Source organism: Triturus cristatus, chromosome 5_1 (assembly GCF_964204655.1).
Source record: "Triturus cristatus chromosome 5_1, aTriCri1.1, whole genome shotgun sequence".
NCBI classification, from domain to species: domain Eukaryota; kingdom Metazoa; phylum Chordata; class Amphibia; order Caudata; family Salamandridae; genus Triturus; species Triturus cristatus.
Window position 1 is genome coordinate 954,910,524 of NC_140587.1, and position 19,420 is coordinate 954,929,943.

General features: G+C 47.5%; 1 protein-coding gene across 2 annotated transcripts in view; it reads right to left on the reverse strand.

The window, feature by feature from the left end:
• Positions 1–19,420, reverse strand: part of GNAL (G protein subunit alpha L) — a 796,854-nt gene that overhangs the window by 470,453 nt on the left and 306,981 nt on the right. Inside the window, exons 1-4 of one of the 2 annotated variants that reach the window (XM_085606070.1) lie at positions 10,803–12,204; positions 10,514–10,586; positions 8,870–8,924; positions 8,195–8,314 (exon numbers count right to left, since the gene is read on the reverse strand). In XM_085606070.1, the coding sequence (XP_085462196.1) occupies positions 8,195–8,314; positions 8,870–8,924; positions 10,514–10,586; positions 10,803–10,941 (387 nt within the window). In that variant the 5' untranslated portion in view covers positions 10,942–12,204. Of the gene's footprint in view, positions 1–8,194; positions 8,315–8,869; positions 8,925–10,513; positions 10,587–10,802; positions 12,205–19,420 lie in introns of those variants that run through there. The other variant, XM_085606069.1, reaches the window with a different exon arrangement.

Below are 19,420 nucleotides of genomic sequence, written 5' to 3' on the forward strand. Positions count from 1 at the left end.
ACCCTAATCTATGCTTCTTATTGAGTGGCTGCCCCTTTGGTTGGGTATGGTTAAGCGTGAGTACAAGCTGTAGTCTTTCATTATCTCAAGCCTATGCAACCACACAAGAATGAAACTGGATTGGAGTGTGTTCTGAGCATTCAAAAGTAGATAGAATCCAGTGAAACAATGAGCCCACAATTCACCTGGCAAAAACAAGCACAATCTTCTGAATAATTGCAGATAATAACATTTAGACCACACCTCCTTTCACTTAAGAAGACTACTGTCAAAATGGGCATGGTCGCGTACCTCTGAAACAGGAAGTGGCATTATAACAATGGACGATTAACCAGCTCTTGTGATAAATGGAACAGAGTGCTGGCTACAGTTCTCAATAACCCAGTCTCATCTGGATTGGCCTTCAGGCAGAGTTCCACCCATCCATCCATCACAGATGTACCCCGCCCCCCGGAAACCACTACATCGGATGTCTGTTCTTTCTGTAAAATTGTACCTAAACAAAATAGAACTCATACTTCTAATTCCAACAACACTATAAATAGCAATGGAATAATCAATACATAAAATAAATCTACGCTATTTTTGGCTTTGTGTTTTGATGTTTTGAATTTAAAGACAGATTTGTTTAACTGGGCAATTATCCTATTCCATTATCTCTTCTGTTTAAAACAAAGTTTGAAGCAACTATAGTCAGAAAAGGAATATTGTCATCCGTGTGACAGTGAGGTCTAGGAGCTGCAATCAGCCACCTGAGAGGATAGCACAAACCTAGTATCAGAAACCAAAGTGAGGGTCAAGTTCAAGTATACGCCCTTTGACCCCTTTTGCCAAATGACTTATCTGATTAGTGGGAAAGTTCAGGTTTGGACCAAAGCAGAGTGGTACTACAGCCAGCATTGGAGCAGGTTTATAAAAGAGGTCTGCCAACTAGGGGCAGAACAGGGGAAAATGAGGTGCAATGGGCAAGTGTCATAATGATATGGCTTAATTGTATAATGACATGTGCATGAGGAGTCCACAAGAGACAACAGAACATCCATGAGCACGACAACTTATACAAGCTTAATTTTTCAAGGCTCACTCCATGATCACAAACGTCAGAAGATCCAACCAGACCATTCACCAAGAGTACGTCATGCCGACAGAGGGAGGAGGTCCCCACTTAGCCAAACATAAAAAAGAACTTATCTTCAATGCAAAAACAAAAAACTACAATGCTAAGAAAAACATGCACCAGATCCTTCAGCAACCTATGAAATCTGAGAACACTACCACAAACAGGAAAACCTATTTTATAAACGTAGAACACCACCTAACGCTATATACAGACGAATAAGCAGGGTTTACACTCAGCTGACAGTTGCAAAAGCCACTAAAACACAGAATGCCAAAGAGAAGTTCACAAGAACCAATTTCTGATCCAGATCATCAAAAAACATTATTCAAGAAACATGGACTGAGGCGGCAATGGAATAGAAAACTATTCCAGGGCACAGATACTAAAATATCTCAAAAGATGCTAACCTTTCCAGGACAGTGGTCTGAACTATTATGCTTTCTGATGTGTAATGAGAATATCGGAGTACATCTTTGAAGGTACCAACTTAATACCTGTCACCTACCCCAATTGAAAAGAACTTGACACTTTTTTTTAACATTCTTTCTACCTTCACTGCTGACCATTCTTCCTGTGCAGTGCATTTAATCTTGGGTTAAACTTACTTAGGTGTATGACTCGACTACTCCAAAGGGCTTCACTGACAGGTCCAGTGAAGGGAAAGGCCATAGATTGTATGGCAAGCCTGCTGTCTTGTATGTGGCTGCATGGGAGTAAGTGAGAAAGGGGACAGACACGGATTGTGTGTGACCCTGCGTATCGTCACACCTGCTGTCAGATCGTTCATGTTGCTCCACGTCGGCCGAAGGTAGCTCATAATGTTCCGTTTTAGCTCTGTATTCTGGTGCTTTGGCCCCCGTTATGAAAAAAGTACTACAAATACCAAGTGGAAGAAAACAAAGGGGTGGCCTAGTAAATTCTGAACTGCAGCAAATCAAGAGCTCCGTCTGCCATGTTCATTAGCTTGTGCTACTTCAGCCTGTTGGATCCATGGTAATTCTTGAGGCACGTCTATCTACAGCTGTGAAGTATATCTTGGCTATTCCACTGGTGCCGCAGCTAAAATTCCCAACAGTCCCCTTCCGCCTACCTCTTGTCCCTGGCTGGAGCCTGAGATAGCATGATCCGGGTCCCTGGCAGAGTGTAATATTTCGCTTCAGAGAAAGCGGCTCACAATGCTGGGCCCGCATGAACGGAAAGCACATTGGTCAGAGTATCACCCATTGTCTCAGTGCAATGACAGAGTTAAAGGGCCTGACAACCTCACCCAATGGACTTGATTGGGATGTCCACTATTAGCGCTTCTAATGTCTTCTTCGTGCGAGCACCTGGGGCTGTATAACAGAAGTGCCCCAGGGTGCAACGGGTGTTTACACCCGCTTTGCGCACCCCTAGGGCACTTTGGTATTACAGAGTGGGCCGCAGATGCTTGTACATCCCCTTCTGTAATACCAATAGTATCATAAGAGGGCGTTACCCCATTTCCATAGTGGCGTGGCCCCTGCAAATGAGGGAATCTCTTTGCCTCTGTGCCCACGCCGCATTATAGGCACGGGCGCAGGAAGCGCACTGACATTGTGCCACCTAAAAGGTGGCGCACTTTCAGTGCACCCTCTGATGGCTGCCCTCTGAGGGTGGGTGCAGTCACTCACTGCACCCGCCTGCAAGGGCACCTCTAATCCTCCTTCAAGGTGCTGGTGCCTGCACTGTGCAACACAGAGCGGCTTCAAAGCAGACGCTTCATTTTTCAAATGAATGCACTGTCCCTAGGGCAGTGCGAGTTTGGGGCTGCCCTGGGGGCAGTGCATTCATCCTAATACATCTCATTTTCCTTGTTTGCACCGGGCGCACCTTGGCGCTAACAAGGAAAATGAGCTGTATCTAGTACATGAAGGAACAGGATGTTCTACCCAAATTTCTCTGTGTCATGTGAGAAAGGCAGGTGAAAATTTCAAGACAAGGACATTGACCGAGGGACAGGATTTATCCGCTTGGGCTTGGTGGGCTAATCAGCTGGCTCAACCTTTCACAAGACAGTTCAGTCAGAACACACTTCGGGTGAAGTTGTCACAAGGCATGTTTAAAGCATCTGCCAAAGATACTTGGTCTGTTTCCGATTAGTAAAACCAACAGAAGTTCCATCTTCAGGACTCGTATGTCAGAAATGCAAGAAGCCATCAGCCCAGGATATTCTATACGGAAAGCCAGGTTTTGGTCTCAAGCTGGACTTCTCTCAGAGCCAGAGGCGGTCACCCAAAGACTGTAGTTCTACACAAAGTAAGATACACCCTGGGGTCTTGCCAGGAATACATATAGTGGGTTCTTCTCCATTTCAATACATTAGTAACCACCTGTGTGTGTGCACACAATACTTTACTATACTTTTCTTTACATTGCTCTAAAGCACAGGCCACTTGCTTGTGATTTCCTATAAGGCATCTCCCAGTTTTTAAGTGTGTGTTTCAATCTCCTCAGGGGGGAGGGTTGGACCGGCGACAGATAATACCTTACTGTTATTATGTGGGGCCATTAACCGGGATTCCAGATGTCTAAAACTCATCCACACATGAATGTAACATCATAGTTCTTCACAAGAAGAGCATCATGTGTGACCATTGAATCTCGTATGATAAGGAGTCACAGGATCATATTGCCACGAGTGACCCAACTCGAAGCATCCGAATGTTCCTATGAATCGCTTTCCTGATTTTACATTGCGAAAAGAGTTGTCTCTTACTTGTTGACATGTAGAGCACAAGCTCTGTGATGCTCCAACAAACTATTTAAAATAATTGAAAAAAGACCACACAAATAAAGCCCTTTCTTCCGAATATTCATTTAGCCTTCATTGAACACGGAAGCCCTCTTGTTTAGGAGTGTGTGGTGCAATGTTGTGAACGCGTATTGAACAAGAAGTACAGGGATGTGCTTTTATTGATGACAATACAAGCACCTCAACAAATGATGTTGCAACGAGCTCTTGAAATATATCAGATGGACAAAACAATCACTTTACAGGTCAAGTTATCTAAATAATAAAGATAACATTAGGCACGTTTTACTGACATTTGGTTGAGCTGTGCCTCCAGATCTCAAGAATCGCCTCTGAACACTATATGATACTACACTGAATAAGACTTTATAAAATATGCATGCTTTCTTGAGGATAACAACTTCCGGGTTAGAATACCAAAAGAGCCACTGGATAATACAAAGTTCTGTCAGAGCCCTCAAAGATCTGGAAGTCACAGTAGGGGGGAAGCGAGGGAAGAACGGATTTCTCCTGATGTGTACACTGAGGATTGGATCCTTTTGTTTTTCTCTGTAGCTGGCTTCATTGCGTTGTTTGAAAAACTTTAATAAAAATATTTCAAAAAATAAAAAAAAAAAGATCTGGAAGTCACAGATTTAAGGCCTAGGCCCGGTGGACCCGACTTGCCCCTTCATAGTTCTAGAATGGATCACACATCATCAGCATGGTTTTGGGTAGTAATAGAGCCTATTAATCACGTGCAAGGGGTCTATTTAGTTTGCATGCTACAAAGATGCTCAACATTACGCAGCATGCACTCATTAAATATTGTGTGCCTCTTGGCTCTCCTCTTGGACTACAGTGTTACAAAAAATAAAAGGATACGTAACTGTACATTCATGGGCATCCCCAGCCCAAAGAGGCAGACTGTTTCCCCACAGCAAGAGTGAGAACTCTTCTGAAATGTCCCACTTTGAAAATGTAATTTGTTATCCTACATCTACTAAGTAGGGCAATACACAACATAAGCTTAACCAGGTGAGGATTGAATACTACATTAGGAGATTAAGATCACCAACTCAGTAGTTTGGTTCTCTCCATCCAATAACATGCTCAACCAAGTGTCAACTTTCTTGTAAAGGTCACCACCAGACCTCGGTCTCAAGGTACAGCAGGATGCCAGGGGTCAGTGTGATCATGGGTGAGAGGTGGGTAGTTCGAGATAGTTAACAACAAGAATAATTGTCCTTAGTTTAATCTATGGACTGATATGTATGTTAAGGAAGGTCTTCCCGTGGATTCCCCTCTCCGCCAGAAGGGCTCTGATCCAGGCACTGCTAGTCAGCAGACTGGATTATGGGAATGCTCTCCTGGTGGGGTTGAGGGAAGACCTGCTTTCTAGGCTACAAGTCGTTCAAAACACGGCTGCCCGCTTAGCCTTAAATAAACCCCGCGTACGGCATCCTTGCCACTATTAAGAGAGCTACATTGGCTGCCCATTGGAAAGAGGGCACTTTTCAAACTTTTGTGACTAGTTTTTAAGGCACTCTCTGGACAGGGACCTAAATACCTCCGGAAAAAGTTGGAATGGTATACTCCAACGCGACTCTTAAGGTCAAGTAGCCTAAAGCTTCTCCTAGTGCTGAGAATTAAAAACGTGAAGATTGGGGGCCGGGCCTTTTCCTATCTGGCTTCAAAACACTGGAATGTGCTGCCTCTAGAGCTGCATTCCTGCCCCTCGCTAACTATTTTTAAGAAGCACCTAAAAACCTGGCTATTCAACTGGTACGCTCTGCTTGCAGAAGCCCGTCTCCCAGGTGCCAAGAGATCCCCTGGGGGATGATTTGTGCGCCATATAAATAAAAATAATAATAAATAAATAAAATAATAATCTCTTAACACCCAACATGCGGACGCACAAATCCAGCAAGTCGAAAAACAAAGTTATAACTTCTCTAAAACGGATACTATCCTAACCTTCAGTTGCCTGGCAACAAACGTATAAACAGAGGGATTCCGGAAACAAACATATTTAGCATAAGGGCCCGTCTCTTGAAGCTGAACGAGGGACTGATGCTTCAGCATCTTCAGAATGCTCCACGCCACCCAACTCCTAAATAAAAACACCATTTACAAACGTCTGGTTTCTGCCTACTAAATTTTACATTTGTATGTACTCTCGTGGGTTACTAAGCAATCTCATAAGCACAGAATGAGGCCCAGACAAATGTAAAATGACACAGAGCCTAAATACCGCGCAAAGCAGTCTTTTTGTTTGTCTAACACAAGGTATGAGGATATTTCCCCAAAACACCAATCTGCCCCTATTGGGAAGTTCAGAAACTTTAACTTTGTCAAAGCGCACATGGCACCTCCAACCAGACATGGGAGGTCAAACAGACCTGCTATAACGTCACGGGCTGTTGCTTTCTACCTAGCTGGGCCTGTCTGGCCAATCCTGCGAGAGCTGGACATTAGGTTATGCGGAAGGTTTTTTCGATCAACTTTTTCGAAACAAAAAACACAGTGAACACAGCACTGTCCAAGCCACCAAGAAGCCAAATCTCATGGAGCTACTTTGGTAAATAGGCTGCTAATGTCATCAAGTACCAAAATCATACCTTCACCTTTAAAGTTCACCTTTGACCTTTGTTTACAGAATGCACAGATTTGGAAAACTACAAATGAAACACACTTTATTTTTAGTAAATGCACAGGAAAACAACAGGCTTGCGAATTCTTTCAAAAGTTAAGATACAATTGATTGCATATGAAACAGCATGCATTGATAGTCAGGGGAAGTGCAACTTAAGAGTATTCACAAATTGTTCTCAAACCCTTCTTCGACATGACCCCACTTCCCACTATATACCAAGTTTGCAGACTCATGATCACACCGCCTCATTCCCCCTGACATCAGTAACTTCATCAACATGCGCATAAGACTGTTGTGGTACAACCAGAAGAACTCGCCACAGCTTTCTGCCAATGACCACTTCCCCTCCCGTTCGCCAACTCACTGGCCCACTTCATCAGAGGTCACAACGTGTGGAACCCTATCCCATACAATTTTCAATATCCCCCAAAAGTTTAACATACTCGCTCCAGGCGCGTAAAGAGACTGGAAATCTTTCCACATGTCCCAAAATTCATCCCTTTCTTAAAAAACAGCTTTGGTTGTGGACATACACCAGAGAAGATGCTCTACTATTTATAAGACAAGCAAAATATTATATTTGTACAAATCTAGCATTAAACATGCTCATCACATCACATTTAATAGCATTTTTCACAGTGCGCCAAGTAAGACAAATTCATGGTTTTTTTTACTGGTGGTAAAGTTCAACGCAGCTAGAGTAAACAAAGCAAGTTTACCTCATTGATAACACACAAGTTTAACTTGATTTTCTTAATTTCTCACTTCTATGTCAGTTTGCCCGGTTAATGGAGGAGCAACCAATTAAAATAGGTCTTTCGACTACCTCAACCCTCTCCCCCGCCCCGGTTTCCACCAGACACATAACTTTAACTTTATATGTTCAACTTTAACCTCATTTTGACTCTTGCACATACAGGTTACAGAACGTTGCTTGGGATTTTGATCTAAACATCCACTGTAGTACAACAGAGGTGGCGTGCTGCTCAAACTTAATCTAAACAAGGCAGACTATTCAACAGTTTAATATTTCCGGCACACTACGCATACACAAAAACTCCTCAACGTGGAAGCTAAATTACAAACCTGGTGTTTTGGTTTTGTTTTTTTACCACCGAGCGTGGATTCCATTTCCCATAAGCCATCCAAGAACTATTAACTGGATGCCACAAAAACAATAAAATCAACTTTCAGGCAGAGTATCTTATGCTAACAATCAGTTGCTCCTCCTTCTTGGCTTGGGCTGTATTGCCCTTCCAACATCTCCATGTCAACAAAAAGCTTCCAAGAAGCTACCAAGACCCACTTTCAGATAAAGACAACACCTGTCATGCTGTTGGTACTCTACACCTCTACTAAGAGCATTCTGCGGCACCATTGCGACCCAACAGTCTATCTCTCCACACACAACGTCCTCAATTGCTAAGTAGCTTCTCACTATGTCCGAGTCATTGCACATTTGCTTTCTAAACACAAGGCAAGCAAATTAAAACGTACAGTAAAGTGTGAAACAAGTGCAACAACAGAAGGTCAGTGAGTCACCTATGTGACGAGACTGCTACCAACACAGACTGAGTAAACAAACATCTCCCCAATCTCTTGGGGTAGAGAGAGGTATGTTAAGCATAAACTGAAAATGTCTAGGAGTGGCCAGTGTGCCTCTTACCTCTGTGTAGTCGAAGTCGGACAAGGGTGCTATACTCTTGATGTAGTCCATTCGGAACTGGTTCTCTGGGTTGCCCACTGGAACTGGAGGTATTAAAGTGCCCATCGCAGAAACTATAGTCTGGGATTAGATAAAAAGTGTTAACATGAATGATTATCACAACGTGTGTTCAGAACAATGCCCTATTTTTATCCATCTATGATTGTCTTTACGCTGTGGCTGCTACCAAGACCATCCGTGCACTTAATGATCCCTTACAAGAGCCAGCCGCTACTATCCAACTCTTAGCAATACGATAGCCTACTCCAACTTTACTGGCCGCTTTCCCTTACGACTTCGCTCTAAACAGCACGAGAAACGCAACCACGTACTGCTCAACAGACCACCTACTCCTGTCAACAAGAATCCCAGAACCATAAAGGATGCATAGAGTCGTGATCACGGTAGTGGGGGGAATGTGCTAGAGAACTGCACATACCATAAACAGCCTGCACGGTGCTCTCAACACACCGGACTGATCCAGGCTGACATTCTATAGTAAAGAATAAATAGAGCTCACCCAAACTAACCAGGAGAAATAAGGTCACAGAGCATGGCTAACACTAAAGAGCCTACATCATACACAGGGACCTCTGCCCCAAATCACATGAAACAGAGGATTAGACACAGACTTACCACAATCGCATCTTTGACGTTTTTCCGAATGTCTTGTACTTTCTGTTTCTTTTCTCTGCATTAAAAAGGATGGACTGTAATTAGATTTTAATTCGTAACTCTGCAAAGTTGAGCTGTTTGTTCCAAAGTCCCGAACCCCATTATTATTCATTAAGTTAAAAAGTAGGGTTTATAGAGAAATGCTTATTTATGTATACTGCATTCATTGATCTGCAGCAAATAAAACACCCAAAAAATGTGTGTGTCCCTTAGAAGCTGTGGATAATGGACACATTGGTAATGTTCGAGTATTAATTGCTCATTCATAAACAAACGCACGCTAACAAATGTACACACTAGGTAGTGATATTTGAAAAGTCCATTATTTTATACAACACTTAATTTTTCAGCCTGGAAGGAAAGCTTTCGGAATTCTGGAACTTACTGAAACTAGGAGAACAGTGATTTAAGGTATTTTCTCAGGATCACAGAATGTGCTGAAGCCAGGACCATATCCCTGTAATCTTGCTCCCATTGCGAACAACCAAGGACGTGGGGAAATCCGCCTACTTCAAAAATGCGTGCTTACTGGACATCTAAATTATGAACATTTTTTGGGACACACCTGAAGCAAACTTGCAAACCTATAGTCAACACACCTTGAAGGTGTATTGGCGTTATTATAGTGACTTATAAATACTCCAGATATTAACTTTTCATAAATCTTACATACTTAGTACAAATAAGGAACGTGATACAATCTCATTATTGAGATGAGCACTAGTAGTTATGTTGTTGCCTGTGGAAACAGGAAACCATAGCTGTAATCTTGCCTCCACCTCACAAAGAAAACGTGTGAACCTAAGCAAAACAATTTTTCAGGGCTCCAGTTTCCCAAACTTTTAAGAAACAGCGTAAACATAATAAATAGTTTTACGTCAAAATTCAGAATGGTAGCATTCTTAAAAAGGCCAGGGACAGTCAGAAACATTTCTGAAGAGTTACATAATGGAAGCGAAAAAACAAGTAACTGCATCATAAGGTTATTTTCATATTATTACTGACACAGTGGCTACATTTACAGAGACCAGAGGGGGAGGTTTAAAAATCGTGCAGGTGGCAACAAGGTAAACAAAAGGCTGTAACATGGACAAGCTAGTTAGCCCTGGAGTTGCCTGTTTCCAGGGAGAGACAGAAACACACACATTACCCTCCAAAAGTGCGCATGATAAAACAGGTCTGCTTCTGCGTTGGGGCGGGGGAGGTGCGGGGGGTGGGGGCAGCAGTGCAGGATTGGGAACACCACCGAGGGAAGATCTGGGGGGTTCTACTGCATTCTATGTCATGCCGGGGTGCTGTTCTGGGAGCTGCAGCCCTTGTGTGGAAGTCTAGTCGCCATGTTGTTGCTACACAGGGGCCTGTCAAACGCTGCAGTAGCAACAGTAGAAAATACAGTAGAGAGCGAGCGAGGCCGGGAGGAAAACACAGGCGCGCAAACGGCCTGCTCAGGGCGGCATGGTGCCCTCCCCACCCCACGCGCCCACCATGGCACGGCCCACACCAAAACCATGCGTTCACAGGCAACCGCCAGCCGTCCACCTGCCCACCAGCGGCACTACTACCTGGCAGCGACATAGCGGAGGAAAAGGGATGAAGGATGCTTACTCTGGGTTGAATCCGTTGACGTGCAGAATCCGCATCTGTTTGACAATAGTGCTTTTTCCTGACTCACCAGCCCCTGCAAGACAGAATTGGGGAGGGATGCGTGAGACAACGAAAGGGACCAAAGACGGGCAAAAAAGCATTCATGGTGCAGGTACATGTTCACCACATTGCATACGCCCCCCCATGTACAAGGCCAGGGTTAAACACACACAGTCTCAATGCGGGCCCCCCTGGCCTCCCCGGAGCGGGGGCAGGGCGGACGGTGCCCACCCGCGGCGCGCGCTCTTACCCAGCAGCAGCAGCCGGTGGGTGGCCTTGTACGCCAGCCGCTCCTTCTGCAGCTGCTTCTCGATCTTCTTGTTGGCCTCGCGCTGCGCCTTCTCGTCGATGCGCTGATCCTCCGTCTTGCTGTTCCCCAAACAACCCATTTTCCGATTTTGCTTGCTTTTTTGGTTCCAGTAATTCCGAGATGAAGGGGGGGTTACAAAAAAAACGCGGGGCGCGGGGCTTAGGCACCCCTTCCCCTTTGGCCGTGCCTATCTAGCTATGTATTAGAAAAATATACCATACATGAAAAAAATGAGGGACCGGGGAGCTGGTCTTTTACATTCCCGCGACGCATAAAGGGGTGGGTAAAAATAGCCCCGCTGGCTGCTGCGTCTTGCTTTCTTGCCCCCTTCCTAGGTGCCTTGCGTGCTGCTCTTCCCCCCTCTGCTTCCTCTCCCCGGCCTGCAGCAGCAGCCAGGAAATACCCGCTGCCACCGCCGTGCAAGGGAAGAAGGATTCAGAGAGGAGGGGACAGAATCTGTAAAAAATGTCTATAAATAACACACACACTCACACACACACAATGAAGAGAGAGCGAGGCTCCTCCTGGAAACCAGCCTAATGCTGCTGCTTGCCTCCCTCACCACACACACACACTGCCTATATTTCTCTCTCTCTCTCTCTCCCTCTCTCTCTCTCTGTAAATTTGGGGCTATTTTTGTCTTTCCAACTCAGCACTGCCTCTTTCTGCAAGACCAGAAAATAACCCAAACTGCAGGGCTCTGTATATATTTATATAATTGTTCCCTGTCACACACGCGCAGTCCCCGGCTCCTCGCTGCTGCATTGACCCGGATTGTGCAGGCTTCCGGGCTACACATCTAACGGAAGCACCTATGCTCATAAAAAAATATTAATCGGAGGGAGACCAAAACCATTGCATCGTATACATATGCCCGTCGATAAACGCCGCAGCAGACAGACGCACGCAGGCGAGAGCTTTGCCCTCAGCAAGGTAATCAGCCGGGAGGAGCTAGGAAGCGCCCACCGCCGGCTGGGGGGCCCTATGCGCTATCGGAGGGAAAGGGCTGGCTGTCATCGGGGTGCTTGCCTTCAACCGTTCTGGTTTTGCCTTTAATACACATGGGCGCAGAGGCCAAGTTTATACGATGCAGGGAAGAGACGGCACCGTTCAAACAAGACGATGAGGAGGCGGGTGGAATGAATGCTGGGATATACAAAGAAGGAGCTGCCCTGACACTGCGCTTCCCGCCGCTGTGACCGTGGAGATAGTAGAAAGACCCTGCCCCGGCACAGCTGATGCCCCCGCGCTCTGCCCGCCGCTCCAGCACCGCTGTGATCGCCAGCACTGACACACAGCAATAACACCCTTCCGCCGCCGCACGCAGCTGCCAGCGCCGGGGGGCGTGGGCTGGCCGGGGTGTGGCACAGCGAAGGAAGCTCCTCCCCCCACCCTGCCAGGGAAGCGAGGCCTCCGCTTTCACTTCGATGTTGCTGCCTCTGCCAGGCTCCAAACTGTCCCATGTACCGGTGGCTGTCCCAGTTTTCTTGCGGTCACCTGTTCGCCTTAGTGTTAAGCAGAATCAGGGATTTAAGTCACGCCCCTCTGAAGCACTCTTTTAAAAACATAATGCAAGTGGAAATGCATACTTTTATGCAGTGCTGAAATTGTAAAGCATAAGCAAACAGGAGGAGATGATGGACGGAGCACTAAAACTTTTCAGACACTCACCTCCAGTCACATCTGAGTTGAATCCATCATCGTTTTTTAGGTCACTAAGTCACCCCAGTTCAGACCCAGCCATATGCAAATCAGTTTTGACCCTGTGCCTCCTGGAAATAGTCCAATCCGAAATGCCAAGTCAGGTCATCCCTGGACCAGAAACAAACCTCCTGAGACCGGTTTCAGGGTAATACCCCTCATCAGCCAGGTTAGCTTGAATCCAGTGGCAAAGCGAGCAAGGAACCCACTTCTGGGCATACCTTACCAACTTAGGGTAAACAAAGCAAGCACAAGGAGATGACAAACTAAGCGCTGATATGTTTCAGACACTCACCCCCAGTCACTATCAGATATAGGTTTAATCCATCATTGTTCTTTAGCTCATTTCGCCATCCCAGTTCGGACCCAGCCATATGCAAAATCAGTCTTGACCCTGTTCCTCATGGGAACAGTCCAGCCCGAACTGCCAAGTCTCCTAGACCGGAAAAATGCACCCTGGGACCGGTTTCAGGGTAACACCACTTATCAGCCAGGCTAGCTTGAATCCAGTGGAAAAGTGAGCAAGGGACCCACGTCTGGGCACACCCTGCCAACTTAGGGCGAACAAAGCAAGACTGATTTGCATATGGCTGGATCTGAATTTGGGGGGAGAAGTGAGAAAAATAACGATAATGGATTTAACTCAGATTTAGTAGTGACTGGGGGTGTCTGGAAAAGTTTCACAGCTCTGTCCATCATCTCCTTGTGTTTGCTTTGTTCACCTTAAGTTGGCAGGGTATGCCCAGACCTGGGTCCCTTGCTCACTTTGCCACTGGATTCAAGCTAGCCTGGCGGGTGAGGGGTGTAACCCCAAAACCGCCCCCAGGATGCTTGTTTCCGTTCCAGGGAGGACCTGGCTTGGCAATTCGGCTGAACTGTTCCCATAAGGAACTGGGTCACTACTGATTTGCATATGGCTGGGTCTGAGCTGCAGTGGCGAAGTGAGCAAAAGAACGATGATGGATTTAACCCAGTTTCAGCGCTCCGTCCATCATCTTATTGTGTTTGCATTGTAAAATATTTAGCCATAAATTGTGGCTCAATGTGTGGCAGAGGAAAGGGGGAGGATTCACAAGGGTCCAAGCTTGAAAAGCAGTCTGCCAGTCACCTTGTACATTTATTTTTTTAATAACTGCTGTAAAGAAATTTCCAACAAGCACAAATGAATTAAGAAATCTGTTCTAGCTGCCTTGATTGGTGACAAACAGCCTGCATTAAAAAATATCTTACTGGGTTAAGACACCTGCTGCAGATCCCAGCAATTTTGAGGGGATAATAATAGCCGTTGTGGAGAATGCTAGGAGCATGCTGGATTCGGGAGGCTCAGTGGCAGTGATCCTCCTGGATCTCAGCGCTGCTTTTGACACCGTGGACCATCAGGTGCTTCTCCAACGGCTTTCGGGGGTAGGGATTACGGGTTTGGCCCTTAAGTGGTTCGCCTCCTTTTTGGAAGGTCGCTCATTCGAGGTCTGGGAAGGCCAGGAAAAATCATCTCCATCACCTCTCCAGTGTGGTGTGCCACAGGGCTCTTCATTGAGCCCCACCTTATTTAACGTCTATATGGCCCCCCTGGAGAGTGTGGTACTGCCGCTGGGTATTAAAATCATCAGCTATGCTGATGATACTCAGCTGGTGGTCGGCCTCTCCCAGTCGGCGCACCATCCCGACCGGCTGCACACGTGCCTTGGTAAGATCTACACGTGGATGTGCAGCTCAGCCCTAAAGTTAAATGGTTCCAAGACGGAACTGATGCTGCTCGGGAACTCTTCTCCATCTTTGTCCCCCAGCAGCTGGCCTGACTGTCTCGGACCGGTACCCCCCCCCCAAGCAGGAGATCAAGAGCCTGGGGGTATGGCTGGAGCAGGACCTGTCGTTCAAAACCCATGCCAAAAAAACTGCTGGCGTGTGCTTCGGCCTGCTCCGCTCAGCCCAGAAGATTCTGCCTTTGCTCCCAGTAGCCACTCGTAGGCTTCTCATCCAGGGACTGATCATCTCGCAACTGGATTTCAGTAATGCGCTCTTCCTGGGTGCTCCCGAGGCTACTCTGAACAAACTTCAGCAAGTACAGAACGCGGCTGCTAGGCTCCTGACGGGTCTCCCCAGACGTCAATCTGCCCGTCCGGCGTTGAGAGCATTGCATTGGCTTCCGGTGAGGGACAGGGTAAAATTTAAGTCACTCTGTATCGCCCATAAAGTTCTGCATGGGGTAGGCCCACCGATTCTGGAGGAATTGGTCCAGCCCTACAAGGCCCCTCGTTCTCTCCGCTCTGATCATCAGCATCTCCTCCAGGTTGGCAGAGTGAAAAAGGCAAGAACCGGTGGCAGAAGATTTTCAATAAATGTGGCCTCTCTGTGGAACTCACTGCCCCTACAGCTGCGCTCGGAAGCCAGTCTCCTTCGGTTCCGTAAACTTTTAAAAACTTTTCTGTTTTCTGTGTAATCCCCTCTTTTGTGCGGTAGCAGCATGTGCTGGCAAGCGCTGGGATGCCGATTGGTAACCAGGCGCTATATAAAACTCGGTAATAATAATAAGTAAGGTACCCATGGCGGCTAGTAAAATTCTGGGACAGTCAGTCAGTCAGCATACCTGCCAACTTGAAAAACAATCTCACAGTAAGAGGAGGGGGTGGGTCCTAAAAGGGAGCGGGGCCTCGTGCCGAGAAGTACCTACCAGGCAATTTTAAACCCCACCGCCACCCAAAGCCACTTCCTCCGAACGAAATGCTTGTTGAGGCTGGTGCCGATGTCCTGTGATGTTTTCACAAACCTTAACGGACGTCGGCAGTTCAAAGCCACAGAAAATTAGTTGGAAAACCACTATTTATAGCGGTTATCAGCTCATTTTCCCTGCCACTGTGTGATATTGGTTCCTCACCGGGAGACCGTGTGATGGGAGCCGATTCTGTGTGTCACACTGTGGCACCATGTGAGTTGGCAGGTAAGAAACAGTCCTTGTATAGCACAGCTAATCACCCGTGGGGGTATCTAGGTGCTAGGTTGCTGAACTTAGTTTAAAAGCCAAGTCTTGAGTCTCTTCCTGAAGTCTGTCAGCAAGGGTGATGTTCGGAGGTGGAGAGGGAGAGAGTTACCGGACTTGGCAGCAAGGTGGAAGATGCGGCCTCTGCTGTGGCTACAGTGGATGCGAGGCGTCTGTTCAAGGAAGGCGGAGCGAAGGTTTCTGGATCGTTGGTGGAAGTTCAGTCAGCGGTTCATGTACGTTTGTTCTTGGTTGTGGAGGCCTTTGTAGGTGTGTGTCAGTAGTTTGATTTTGCATCTTTTCTGGACGGGTAGCCAGTGGAGGTTCCTCAGGTGTTGGGTGATGTGGATCTGTTTGGGCAGGGCGAGGATCAGTCTGGCTGCTGAGTTCTGTATTGTAAGGAGCCTTCCCATGAGTTCGGTGATGGTTCCTGCGTACAGTGCATTGCTATAGTCCTGGCGGCTGGCTATTAGGGCTTGCATGACTGCTTTTCTCATGTTTGTGGAGAGCCATTTGAAGGTTCTTCATAGCATGCAAAGAATATGCAAGCAGGTAGAGGATATTGTGTTTATCTTTCGTTTCATGGTGCGTTTGCTGTCCAGGATGATGCAGAGGTTGCATGCATCGTCTTTTGGTGTGGGGGTGAGTCTGAGTTCTGTGGGCCACCAGGTGTCGTTCCAGAGGGAGGCATGGTTGTCAAAGATCAGCACTTTGGTCTTGTCTGAGTTGAGCTTCAGAAAATTGTTCTTCTTCCAGGCTGCAAAGCTCTTCATTCAGATGGGGAAGTTGGTCTAGGTGGAGGTGTGGTCTGCCGGGAGTGAGCAGATAATCTGGGTTCCATCGGCATATGATATAATGTTGATATTGTGGGTTCGGACGATGTCGGCTAGAAGAGTCATGTATGAGTTGAAGAGGACGTGCTGAGGGATGAGCGTTGAGGGATGCCGCAAATGGAGCTCGCCGGTTCCGTGGTGAAGGGGGGGGGGTCAGATTCTCTGCGTGCATCCTGTGAGGAATGATGCAATCCATCTGAGTGCATCTCCCTTGATTCCGATCTGGTGCAGTCTCTTGATGAGTGTGTGGTGGGAAACGATGCCGAAAGCTGCGGAGAGGTTGAGAAGGATCAGGGCAGTCGATTCGCCTCTGTCGAGTAGGGTGGGGATGATGTATGTGGCAGTGATCAGGGTGGGCTTGATGCTTTGATTGGCTCGGACACCGGATTGGGAGGTGTCTAGCAGCTTGTTTCTAGGTGTTCAGTGAGCTGATGATTGATGGCCTTTTCCAGGACTTTGGTGGGAAACGGGAGCAGCAAACTGGGGCGGTAGTTCTGGAATTCGCTGGGGTCTGCAGAGGGTTTCTTGAGGAGAGGTTTGACCACTGCGTGTTTCAATGCGTCAGAAAAGGTGGATGTGGCAATAGATGCGTTGAGGATTGTGGTGAGTTGGTGACTGATCTCGTTGCTTCCTAGGTTGAAGAGGCGGTGGGGGCAGGTGTCTGTGGGTGCTCCTGAGTTGATGGAGTTCATGATGGCTGTGGTGTCCAGTGTGGTGAACTGTTCCCATGAGGTGAGATGTTGGTCGGGGAAGGCGTCCCTTGGAGTGAGGAGGGTGAGGAGAGTCGGCAGGTTGGGGCTCGAAGTTCCTGTAAATGGTAGATTTCTTGTTGTGGAAGTGATTTGCTAGAGTGCCGCAGAATTTCTGTGAGGGAGAGATTGTGTTTTCGGTGGCTGCTGGGCAGGAGAACTCTGCACTAGCCTCGATACAGTTTGCACGGGTGTCTTTTTTTGCGTCTTTGAGATGTTGGTTGTATCTGTTGAGGGCTGCCTTGAAGGTGGCTCGGTCTGTATCGTCTCTGCTGCTGTGCCATTTTCTCACTAATTGTTTGCAGCTGCAGTTCATAGTGCTGAGTTCCTGTGTGTACCAGCTGGCTTGTTTGGTGGTTTTGTAGGATATGGGTGGTTTGATGGGGACAATTCGGTCAGCGGTGTTGGTGATCCAGGTGTTGAAGTTCTCGACTGCCTGTTCCAAGTTGGTTGTGATGTTGAGTGTGTCCGTACATGGTGGCACAGTGGACTAATGCGTCCATTGCAGGGGCCTGTGTTCGACTTCATGGTCACAGGCAGGTTCAAATCTTGGCGGGTCCACTCAGCCTTTCATCCATGTGAGGTCGATAAAATGAGTACCATTGAGTTCGGTAACAATGAACATCTGTTATTCAGTGCCAAGAGACCTCTGGGTGAACGTGCGCTTTACAAATACACTTGTTATGTTATGTTATTTAGTCTGTGTCACTTCGGTCCAGCTGCGGAAGGAGATGCTGGGAGGGTTTGTAGTGGTGTGAGGTGATCCTGTGATGGTGAAGTGGACGATGGATTGGTCGGTCCAGGTGACTTCCACGGTATGACTGTAATTGACTGTTGCTGGACGTGAGGATAGGGACCAGTGTGTGAACTGCTGTGTGTGTGATGTCTGTAACCAAGTGGGAAAGGCTGATGCAGTATATTTGTTATTAGAGTTTGGCTGAGTTCTTGTCCATGGCACCATCTAGGTGGAAACGTAGGTCTCCGAGGAAGATGTAATCCTTGGATCCGATGGCTGGTTGGGGCTGTAAAGTCTGTGATAGCGTCGCAAAGGTCAGTGCAAGATCTTGGGGGTCAGTAAGCAAGGCTGCCTTTGATGGTTGTTTTGTCATTGGTGTGGAGGTGGAAATTCAGGTGCTCCATGGTCGGTGTGGTGCCGTCTTCGGTGGTGGTGCAGCGGATTGATTTTTTGTGGATTATTGCGATGCCACCTCTGTGTTTGTTGGTGTGGTCCCTGTGTGTCATCTTGTAGCAGTTGGGCGTTGCGATGGCAATGTCAGGATCAGTGGAGGGGTTGAGCCAGGTCTCTGTGATGAAGATTACATCAGAGGGCAATGGTTGCGTTGGCGTCCCAGACTTCGGTGACATGTTTGCAGAGCAACCTGTCATTGGTCTAGAGGCCTCAAGGTGGTTCAGGTACAGTGTTGGTCGGCAGGGTGGGAGTGGCAGGGGTTTCTGTGAGGGTGGGTGGTTCCAGGTGAAGAGGCAGCGGGGGCAGGTGATCGGTCCTGCTGTGCAGCGAGGAGATGCAAGGCAGCAGTTGTTGCGGCGTCTGGGGTCCAAGGCTTGGAAATCTGCGGTGGAGTACCTGTGGGTCCCCGGGAGGCCAGGGTTGCTGGTGCTGGGCACGGTCCAGCGCAGACGGGCTTGCCTTTGCTGACCCACTGTGTACATCCACGCTGCGGCATCCTTTAAGTAGGTCCTGAGAAGGGCACTGGGGAGTTGGGCAGCAGGAGACAGATGGTTGGGAAAAAACGGCGATCAAGTGGGAAGGCAGCAGAGGCCTATATATAGGGAATAACCAAAATAAACTAAGCTCAAAATAAAACAAATAAAATTAAATTCAGCTAAAACCGGGCTGTCAGGCTGACTGTTGGGGACTCACCCGCACACGGCAGGAGCAGCCCAGCAGAGTACGGCAGGAGGAGGCCACACAGGAGGGAGGAGGCCACTGACAGGCAGGAAGGGGAGCTGGTGAGGACCTGATCAATGGGGCCGTGCTGCAGCCTCTGTTAAGTAGGTCCGGTGAGGGCACTGGGGAGGTAGGTGGTGGGAAAAAACGGCAACCAAGCAGGAATGCTGCAGAGGCCTACATTTAGGAAAAACTAAAATAAACTAAGCTTAAAATAAAACTAAAATAAAATGAAATTCAGCCAAGAGCTAGCTGACAGGCTAGCTTCCAGGGACTCAACTGCACAAGGTAGGAGCAGCCCAGCAGAGTGCAGAAGGAGGAGGCCACACGGGAGGAAGGAGGCAGCTGACAGGTAGCAAGGGGAGCTGGTGAGGACCTGCTCCCCTTGG